The sequence below is a fragment of the Micropterus salmoides genome, unplaced genomic scaffold, assembly GCF_014851395.1.
Source record: "Micropterus salmoides isolate LMB-PRFRI ecotype aquatic unplaced genomic scaffold, ASM1485139v1 Ms_hic_scaffold_9, whole genome shotgun sequence".
NCBI classification, from domain to species: Eukaryota; Metazoa; Chordata; class Actinopteri; order Centrarchiformes; family Centrarchidae; genus Micropterus; species Micropterus salmoides.
The window spans coordinates 5,654,211-5,664,378 of NW_024044681.1; the positions used below are offsets into that span (position 1 = coordinate 5,654,211).

Sequence of the window (10,168 nt, forward strand, 5' to 3'; positions counted from 1 at the left end):
AGACTAAATGTCCTCACTGTCCTCTGCTGCCTCCTGCTGGTCAGGTCTCAGCACTGCAGGATGAAAATACTATGAGAGAAGATCTGAACACATCCAGACTGGTCTCTGGTGTTTTAACATGAGGAGATCAGAAACTGAGAACACTCTGGGTCAGTAATGAATATGGTTCATTTATCTAAAGATCTAAAGACCGTTCTGGTCCCAGATCTGCTGCAGTTCCAGCTCACTGCTGAAACTAGTTTGTTTCCTGCAACACACATGTGGGCTGAAGACCCTCTGCAGGACCCTGGTTCCTCTTCATATGCCGATGCCACAGACGAATTGTTGGCTTTAAAGACGTTTTGTTTCCTGTTTAAAGGGGGGGGGGGGGGTGACAGTGGAGCAGGGGGTCTACAGGGTCAGGGTCTGGCCCCTGATCCTGAAACATGAAGAATAAAAACACTCAGAGAATCCAACACGCTTCAACGCAGAAAGGAGACAAGAGATTTATTCCCACATTTATTTGTTTCAGTCTCCGCCTATAAACGGAGGTTTACCGTTAATGCATAGAGCTCTGCTGTGATTGGTGGAAAAATCACATGTAGATCGTTAGAGTCCAGAAACAGGCCAGAGATAAGAGGGGTCAGCGCTGGTTTCTAGGATGTTCTGGGTAGTGACAAGGGTGTTGCTGAGCAGCTGGAGGGGAGTCCAGAGAGTCTGAAGAGAGTTCAAAGGCTAGAGTCCAGAAACCAAGTCTACAGTCTACAATATAGGGTCCAGGGTGTCCAGAATTCAGATTCTAGAGACCAGAGTGGGGGATTTCAAAGTCTGACACTGAGCAGCAACCCCAAGACAAAATCAAGACACCAGACATGGTTTTAACAGATTAGGATTTAGTGAAACTGGCCCCATTAAAAGGACCCGAATCAGCAGCTCCCGTTAGTTCTGCAGCGTCTCTCTGGTCTCTGAGCTGATTTCTGGACTTGGTTCTGATTCTTGATCATGATGTCGTCAGGAAGTGAAGTCTGAATGATTCAACATGTGCTTCATGGTCTAAGGACTTATAACGTAATACCAAAGTCTACAGTCCAGGGACCAGACAGTCCGGACCAGAACTGAAGGACGTGTTAATCCCTGTTTAGGTTCAAACCACTGACCCCCTACCTGCTCCTGGGGATCTCACCTCCTGGTTTTGGTTAAAAGAATCAAAGTCTGCAGACAGCACAAAGAAACTGAAGGATTAACAGAGTCAGGACTGGGAGACTGCGTCCTGGACTGGTTCTGCAGGGCCCTGGACTGGTTCTGCTGGGCCCTGGACTGGTTCTGCAGGGCCCTGGACTGGTCCTGCAGGGCCCTGGACTGGTCCTGCTGGGCCCTGGACTGGTTCTGCTGGTTTCTGAAGTGGTTCTAATAGCTCTGGACTCAGTTTTCGGGTCTCAGCAATGAGTCGTTTGACGCCGACCATCCATTGGCTGACTTCGGTCACATGATCGACCATCAGCGAGCGGTGGATCTCATCAGCTGAGTCCCAGCGGCCAGCCTGTAACTCTGAGAGACGGACAGGGGGACAGGTGAGTACTCAGACAGACAGGTGTTCAGTGGACAGACAGGTGTGTAGAGGGACAGTTACCCAGAGATAGGGCGTCCATGCGTCTCCTGACCGGCAGGCTCAGTCTGCCCGACCTCCAGCTGTCCTCCAGGAGGCGGAGCCTCTTTGCCACGTCGTTACACACCTGATCCTGCACACAGAGGTCAGAGGTCACAGTCAGAGCCCATGTTTGTAGTTCCTGCTCCACCTGAAACTACAAGCCTCTCTGTGAAGCGCTCTACGTTTCAATTTGATCGTGTCCGTAACCTTCGGTCCGACCCCGAGCTCTCCGACCCCGAGCTCTCCGACCGTCTCCGCCTCCCGCCTGCTGACAGGATCAATAATCATCTTTAATCAGATCAGGAATGTTTCTGAAGGCTTCAAACTCACTCTGACAGTCTGTCTGCAGGCAGCGAGCGCTCGGTTCAACACCAACAGCACGCCCTCCACATCAGGCTCACTCTCTGATTGGCTGCTGTCGGCCTCTTTCTGACTTCTCACTGGTCCCAGGGGCGGAGGGGGCGTGGCCACGCTGCCTCCTGGAGGACGAGCTGCGAGGAAGAGACGAGGAGTTCAGAGACGTTTAAGAATAACCGGAGGTTCGGCTCGGCAGCCCTTCTTCTTACCTGGGTGCAGAGGGGGCGGGGCCAGACCACATGGAGGTGGGGCCAGAGGACTGCATGAGGGAGGAGCCATGGGCGGGGCTCCTGCATCTGAGGACCAATCAGAGACAAGGATGGTAGGGGTTTTAACCATCATGCATCTTGGAGAGACTGACTGCATTCAGACTAAACGCAAATATGTTAAGACGCTGATTTGTTAAACATCTGAATCGACACGTTTCCTTACAAGTTCTCTTTATAAATCACAATCAACTTGAAATGTGGCCCCTGTGAGGGAGCGCCATGTCCGGCCCTCCAAACGCTCAGTGAAGCTCATTAATATTAATGCCTCCTGACTGCAGGAAGAAAAGGAGGCAGACTCTGAATCTAACTCAGGGACTCTCACGTTCCTTTTGGTGCTTGTGCCCTGGCGGAAAGGGGCCCCGGAGCCCCGCCCCTTTATAACAGATCTGCAGGAAGGGGCGTCCCTCTCAGCAGTGACGTCGCTGGCTGGAGGCGGGACGACCGAGGTACTGATCCGTTTGTAAAGAGAGGAAACTAAATGACTTCCTCTGAGTTTAAACATTTAATCACACAAACTGAACGAAGCTGCTGAATTAAAGAAATATGACATAAAATAGTGTTTTATTTTCCATAACGCGTTTCTACAAGCGTCACATCCTCACGCCGACGCTCTGCGTTCGGCTCTATAAGGAAACGAACATGTGAGAACAACATATGAAACTCGACTGACGCACTGAAAACAGCATGAGTTTAAATGTCATTTGTCTCCTGTTCACCTGATTTAGGAGAATAAATAAAGTATTAATTAATCTGACTCCTGATTAAACATGTTGTGTTTATGATCCTGAATCTGGATCTTTTTGTGGCTGCAAATGATCTTAAATCATGTTTCTTATTGTTTCTTCAGAAAGGCCTTAAGCCTGGAATACTGGATTTATTTCACACAGCAGTCGCCTCTTCATTTCAAAGCGTTTCATCCTTCTGCCATGTGAGGCGCCGTTTCTCCTCTTTATGAGTTCACTTCCAGGGCGCACAGTCTCCCTCAGGGCAACCTGTGCTTGGGAAGTGGCGTCCGCACGTTTCCAGCCCTGTTGTGGACGTACGCAGCGTTTAGAAACGAGGCCCCTGGAGTCCACTGACGCCAACAACAACAGCAGATAACTCGACCTTTTAATCCTAAAAATGAAAGTTATTTTAATAAAGCAGTTAACTCTGAGCTCCTCCTGTCAGCACACGGCTCCGTTATCAGAATCAGACTGCGGGGGTTTATTGGTCCGAAGCTCCGGCGCCGCCCGCCTCTCTCCTCCAGAGCTCCTGTAGCTCAGCAGCTGCGTGACGGCGAGCAGAGACTCTGTCGACAGGAAATCGCTCAGTGATCTCCTACCTGAAGCTGCTGCTGGAGCTGCTCTCTTGTTCAGGAGGTTCCTGTGCGGTCCGCGGGCCATCTGGAGGCCGTATGAGAACTGAGGGGGGTCGTTCCAGCCCCGCTCCTGGTTACCTGGAACACAGAGAGACGCAGGGTTACCTTTGAAGGAACAGTGTCCACCTGACCCGGCTGCACCCCGCCCAAACGTTTTCACTTCCTGTGTGTGACGGTGGTTTGGATTGGACACCGACTGCGGCTCTGTTCTCTGATTTGTCGCTTGAACAGAAGTTGTTCTGCGCCACCCTCTGTCAGAGCGTCCCAAAGATCCTATTTGTGCTCCGAGGACGCACGAGCGGACCCTTCACAGGAAGTCTCTTACTGGCCGACACGCCCCCTCGTTAGATATCCGTTACTGATTGGACGCTGCAGCTGATCGGACTGATCTGACACGTCAGACATTTGATTGAAGTCAAGTTTTATGTTTGATCTGTTTTCTGGTTAAAAATCTGTTGACTGCAGGTCTGAACAACAAAAGGAGCAAAACAACTTTCTGCATTTATTAGAAAGTTTTTCTCTTTTCTGATTTTATTATGGAGAGAATTAAACGGGCTGATCCTTCCTGAGTGTTTGGTCCAAACAGTCGACAATAAAACTAAACAGGTCGCTGAAAGCTGCAGATCCAGATGATCTGATGGGAGCAGCCGGCGGCTGCTGCTGCTGCAGGAGTGTTGGACTGATATGATGGAAGGCAGCGATCGGTCGGGGCCGACAGTCTGGAGCGGAGTTAGAGGAGTTCAGAAGATGAAATAAACGCCGTAACAACCACAGGTGTCATTCACATTGAGGACCCTGGGGACATGTCCCCACCGATTTCTGAAAGCAAAAGTTGAAATATAGCTTGCGGTTAAATAACTAAATGTGTTTAGAAATGTTTATTTGCACAATAAAATATAGTAGAAACAATGTGCATCTAACAAGCTGCTGATTCTAAAATGAGCCACAAACGTGCAGCACCAAGTAACTTTAACAACTTCCTGACACAGTTTCTTTTTGTTTTCCGTTCTCTCACTGTGAACATGACAAAAGAGTTGGGAAGACTAAACCAGGCCTCAGCCGGGATGTTACAGGAGAAACAGATCTGAGAGCTGCTGTTAGATTTCTTTTTGAAATGCCACCTGATGACTGAAATCTGTCTTCCCTTTTACATAAATAAAAACATTTCCATCATAACTTGGTGCAGAAACTTCTAATCTTCTAAATTTTTAACATTTCAGGTTCCCGAAACATTTAGTTAGTAGCGTAACACGGGGCCAACCAGCAGCTTCACTATCAGAAAGCCTGAGGTTAGAAGCTCACATATTTTACCTCAGACTTTCTGCTGATGAAGCTCCAGCAGCCTCGCTGTTTAAAAGTCTGAGAGATAAATTATAGGACAGCTGATAACATCAGGCAGGTTTATTTCTACAATTTAACCAGCTACTTGTGGTTTATCTTATCTGCAATTTGGACATATTAAAGTGATTTCACACCAACAAACACAACTTAACCTCATCAGATTATTCTAATGTAACGTTAGAATTTATTAACTCCACATATCACACACGTACCAGCTGTTAAAACACAAGGCGCTGAGAAAACAACAGGACAACAACTAATAAACCTTCTATTTCTCCTGAGTACTCGCTGTTTGGTGAATAATGTCTTTGCCGAACTAAAAACAACACCACATTAATTCGTAAACGCCTTGTTTGTGTTTACTAAGTGAGTCGCTGTTGTCTAGAAGCTGATGCAAACATTGATTAGGCAGATTTTTCAACGCAGTTCGTTTGACCCGTTCTGATAATTCGACACTGCTCTCATTCCTGGGATCAAACCAGCCGAACTTCCGTGCTAACCGTTAGCCTAGCACGACAGATTAACGATTTAACTCTATATAACGTATATAACAATATTAACGTTATTAATCACCGACAGCAGAAGTTAACTCTCACCTGGTTTAATGTACATGTCCTCCATGTTGGACTCAAACAACCAGCTGCTGCTTCTTCTTCTTCCCGGTGAGGAAGTTAAGCTAACGGCTAAGCTAACCGGAAGAGTTAAAACACAGTAAAGGTTTTTAGTAACTTTAATTTAAACTAATATTTAATCAAACAGACACACAACTGCTTCTAACTCCGGTCTTATGTTTAGTTATGTTTAATTTAGCAACATCCGTGTCAATGTACAGCACTGAACACAACAACTTCCGCTCAAAATTTCAAAATAAGATTATTGTATTTTTTATTTATGTGTACATATTTTTGTCTTTTTGTCATTTATTTCTTCTTTTTATTGCTAAACATGCTTCATTATCTGTGTTTGGAGCTCAATATATAATATTATTAATATATCCGGATTAATGCTCATGTAAATATCTGCCACGTTGTTTTGTTTTTCTTTTACACATAGTTCTATGATTCTTTTATAACTTCTGTTTATTCCAAGTTTATATATTTTTAAATCTATTGAAGCTAACTGTATGTTTGTATCTAGCAAATTCCTCTTGTGTGTAAAATATTATTTGGCAATAAAGATCTTTCTGATTCTTACATAATGTCCATTTTCCTACTGAGGTACTAAAATCTAGACGAGTGAATGATCTTTTAAAGGGTTGAGTGGATTTTAACACTGTAACAATGCATTTAATAATTAAAGTTAAGTTAAGGTTACCAAGTTAAGTTAAAATGTAGTAAAATTAAATACAAGTTTTTGTGAATTAACATTTGGAGCCGGCCGACAGAAAGAGGTCGACTCTGAACAATCACAACTAGTTAATACCAAATATCAATAAAGGCTGCAGCTTAAAAGGGCAACAACACAGTTTTATTTAACTATATATTTTTTAAATCATCATCAAGGAAAAGTGTAAACAAATATGTAAGAAAAAACATTAATAAATGTGTTGTGAGTTTGACAACCTGGAGGTTTTCTGTTCATAATAATAATATTTCACATTAAATGTTTGCAGGTAGTTATTTTGGCCTCTTGTTGAATGCCATGCTTTTACTTTAGTAGTAGAACTGGTCTGACTTCCTGTAAGGAGCTCCCTGCCATCAAACATTTTCCTGGACACGTGGCCACCCTGTCACACCTACAATGAAGTCATCCATCTGACCTCTGGAGAGCGTCAGGTAAAAAAATGGTGGGATGATGTAATCCTTTGTTTGTTATTAAAGACTTTCAGTGATCATTGATTTGTGGAAATGGATCATGTTTCTGTGATTAAAACTTGTATATAGAATAAATATATACACACTCACATATTCACTCTTTAGCCTTCAGAGCTGCCTTCATTCTTCATGGCACACTTTCAACAAGGTGTTGGAAACATTCCTCTCTTTGGTCCATATTGACACGACAGCATCACACAGTGCTGCAGATTTGTCGGCTGCACATCTATGATGTGAATCTCCTGCTGCACCGCATCCCAAAGGTGCTCTGTTGGACTGAGATCTGGTGACCGTGGAGACCTCTGGAGTCCAGTGAACTCACTGTCATGTTCAAGAAACTAGTTTGAGTTGATCTGATCTTTGTGACATGGAGCATTATCCTGCAGGAAGTAGCCATCAGAAGATGGTACACTGTGGTCATAAAGGGACGAACATGGTCAGCAACATTACTCAGGGACGCTGTCGCGTTTAAACGAGGCTCAGTTGGTACTGAGGGCCCAATCTGTGCCAAGAAAATATCCCCCGCACCATCACACCACCACCAGCAGGCTGAACCGTTGATGCAAGGCAGGATGGATCCCTGCTGTCATGTTGTTTATGCCACATTCTGATTATCTTCTCTTTATATATTATAATATTTACATATATTTATATTTTTATACAGACCTGTACATGTAGGAGCTGGAATATTTATATATATTTATATTTTTATACAGACCTGTACATATAGGAGCTGGAATATTTATATATATTATATTTTTATACAGACCTGTACATGTAGGAGCTGGATATTTATATATATTTATATTTTTATACAGACCTGTACATGTAGGAGCTGGAATATTTATATATTTATATTTTTATACAGACCTGTACATGTAGGAGCTGGAATATTTTATATATTTATATTTTTATACAGACCTGTACATGTAGGAGCTGGAATATTTACATATACACACACATATGTATAAATGTCATACTATGTGAATATTAGTTGTAGCAGCATATCTAAATATTTATTATGTTATAATCACCACCAACATGTTCTGCTGCATGTTTCTGGGGATTATAATTTAATAAATATAATGAGTAAAATTGTAAAAATGAACTTGAGGTAAATTTTTTTACAGTGAAGGTCGAGTGAGGCAGAGAGCCAGAGAGGGAGGGGAGTGACGACATCAGCAGGGGGAGGAGCGAGAGGAGAGCGAGGAGGACAAGAGCATCCTTCATCAGACAGAGAGGAGAGAGAGAGAGGGAGAGAGAGGAGGGACGAACGAGAGGAGAGGGAGAGCCAAAACGCCGGGACGGAAATAAGATAAAGAAGAAGAAGACTGATGGTGTCATCTGAGAGAGGGACGGACGGAGGGACGAGAGACACTGAGACAGACAGACCGACAAAGAGAGAGAGAGAGACAGGCAGGCTTTAACATCTGTCAGCTCGGCCTGCGTTTGTGTGTGTGTGTGTGTGTGTGTGTGTGTTGGAGGGCAATCAGCTGATTGGACCACACATGTTGGAGGGCGGAGCCATGATGGGCAAGGATTACATGTTGGCCATCCTCATAGTCAACTATGACGGTGAGACACGCACACACACAAACACACACAAACACACACACACACACACGCACACGTCCCTGTCAGCTGACAGGCTTACGAGGACCTTCCTGCAGACCTGCAGCTTGTTTATGTGTCTGCTTCATCGAACAGCTGCAGACACAAACGTGCACCAGCGGGACATCACGGCGGTCTGAGCAGGGCGCCTTTGTGATCACTGCACCTGCTCTCACCTGTCTGGATAGCCAGCAAGTGCCCAGCAGGTCACAGGTGTAGGCGGCGTCCGTGGAGCTGTGGTCAGAGAGACGCTCTGGATACAGAGAGTTTGGAGGGCGGGGACAGTTTTAACCTTTTTACAGCAGAGATGTGTCTCAATTCAGAAACTTCCACTAACATGAAGTACTCTGTGTACTCTGTGTACTTACTTGTGTATTGTGTAGATTTTGAAAGGTCATCTCAAATCTCTACAGATGTTACTGGAAATGACCATGGCAACGTTTAACCGCTTCTTCTTCTACAATTTGTTATTATCACCATCACTTGATTATCACCCATCAAAATATTTGCCCGCTTGTTTGCTCACTTGACTCAGATTTAAATTTTATCAAAAATAAATAAAAATGAGTGCACTTCTACTTTTACAATCGCAACCGCTGCAGCTTCCTCAGCCGCCATTTTCACAAGTTTGAAAACACGTCGGTGGCCCCTCCTCTTTCCAAGATGGCGACTGTTGAGGGTGAGAAGTGTCAGAGATGTTTTAAGAGACACTCCACTTACGGAATCCTCAGTCTCTACAGGGGAAGCCTCCTCTAGAAAGCCAATCGTGTGAGCCAGGAAACACGTTAAGCCAATTGTGTGGCTCCACTGATGTCAGGGTCTAGTACGCACGCGTCACTATTACCACATGTGTAGTAGAAGTGTAACCTGTGGGGGAAAACTCACTTAAACCTTATTTTGGGGCAAAGTCATCAGACTTTCAGTAGAGGTGCAACAGACAGAATCTGTGAAAAAGATTTAAAAAAGACGGCTCCAAAACCGCTCGGTCAGGTTTAGGCTCCAAAACCGCTCGGTCAGGTTTAGGCACCAAAACCGCTCGATCAGGTTTAGGCTCCAAAACCGCTCGGTCAGGTTTAGGCTCCAAAACCGCTCGATCAGGTTTAGGCTCCAAAACCGCTCGGTCAGGTTTAGGCACCAAAACCGCTCGATCAGGTTTAGGCTCCAAAACCGCTCGGTCAGGTTTAGGCACCAAAACCGCTCGGTCAGGTTTAGGCACCAAAACCGCTCGGTCAGGTTTAGGCTCCAAAACCGCTCGGTCAGGTTTAGGCACCAAAACCGCTCGGTCAGGTTTAGGCTCCAAAACCGCTCGGTCAGGTTTAGGCACCAAAACCGCTCGGTCAGGTTTAGGCTCCAAAACCGCTCGGTCAGGTTTAGGCACCAAAACCGCTCGGTCAGGTTTAGGCTCCAAAACCGCTCGGTCAGGTTTAGGCTCCAAAACCGCTCGGTCAGGTTTAGGCTCCAAAACCGCTCGGTCAGGTTTAGGCACCAAAACCGCTCGGTCAGGTTTAGGCTCCAAAACCGCTCGGTCAGGTTTAGGCTCCAAAACCGCTCGGTCAGGTTTAGGCTCCAAAACCGCTCGGTCAGGTTTAGGCTCCAAAACCGCTCGGTCAGGTTTAGGCTCCAAAACCGCTCGGTCAGGTTTAGGCACCAAAACCGCTCGGTCAGGTTTAGGCACCAAAACCGCTCGGTCAGGTTTAGGCTCCAAAACCGCTCGGTCAGGTTTAGGCTCCAAAACCGCTCGGTCAGGTTTAGGCACCAAAACCGCTCGGCCAGGTTTAGGCTCCAAAAC

The 10,168-nt window shown here is 45.5% G+C and overlaps 2 protein-coding genes across 3 annotated transcripts in view; one reads left to right on the top strand and one right to left on the bottom strand.

Moving 5' to 3' along the window:
- Positions 1-469: 469 nt before the first annotated feature.
- On the bottom strand, positions 470-5,780 carry sra1 (steroid receptor RNA activator 1). Of its 2 annotated transcripts, XM_038708427.1 has the most exons (7): positions 5,551-5,779; positions 3,777-4,432; positions 3,578-3,691; positions 2,194-2,280; positions 1,958-2,118; positions 1,610-1,718; positions 470-1,527 (listed from the first exon to the last, which is right to left on the bottom strand). In XM_038708427.1, exons 3-7 carry the CDS (start codon positions 3,636-3,638, stop codon positions 1,229-1,231), a joined length of 717 nt encoding a protein of 238 aa, XP_038564355.1. In that variant the 5' UTR covers positions 3,639-3,691; positions 3,777-4,432; positions 5,551-5,779; the 3' UTR covers positions 470-1,228. The 2 variants fall into 2 exon arrangements, with proteins under 2 accessions (XP_038564355.1, XP_038564354.1); XM_038708426.1 differs by lacking the exon at positions 3,777-4,432 and having other exon boundaries at positions 5,551-5,780.
- Positions 5,781-8,004: 2,224 nt separating this feature from the next.
- apbb3 (amyloid beta (A4) precursor protein-binding, family B, member 3) overlaps positions 8,005-10,168 on the top strand; it is a 10,395-nt gene continuing 8,231 nt past the window's right edge. The window contains exon 1 of the mRNA XM_038707494.1: positions 8,005-8,343. Within this exon, the coding sequence (XP_038563422.1) occupies positions 8,277-8,343 (67 nt within the window). The 5' untranslated portion in view covers positions 8,005-8,276. The remainder of the gene's footprint in view (positions 8,344-10,168) is intronic.

What these genes read in the sequence shown, in the direction of transcription:
- sra1 (XM_038708426.1), bottom strand. Translation starts at nt 5,575, where the DNA reads ATGGAGGACATGTACATTAAACCAG. An exon ending in AGCTCCAGCAGCAGCTTCAG is followed by an intron (nt 2,281 to 3,577) that starts GTAGGAGATCAC and finishes ATTGGTCCTCAG; the next exon opens with ATGCAGGAGCCCCGCCCATG. An exon ending in CCCGCCCCCTCTGCACCCAG is followed by an intron (nt 2,119 to 2,193) that starts GTAAGAAGAAGG and finishes TCTTCCTCGCAG; the next exon opens with CTCGTCCTCCAGGAGGCAGC.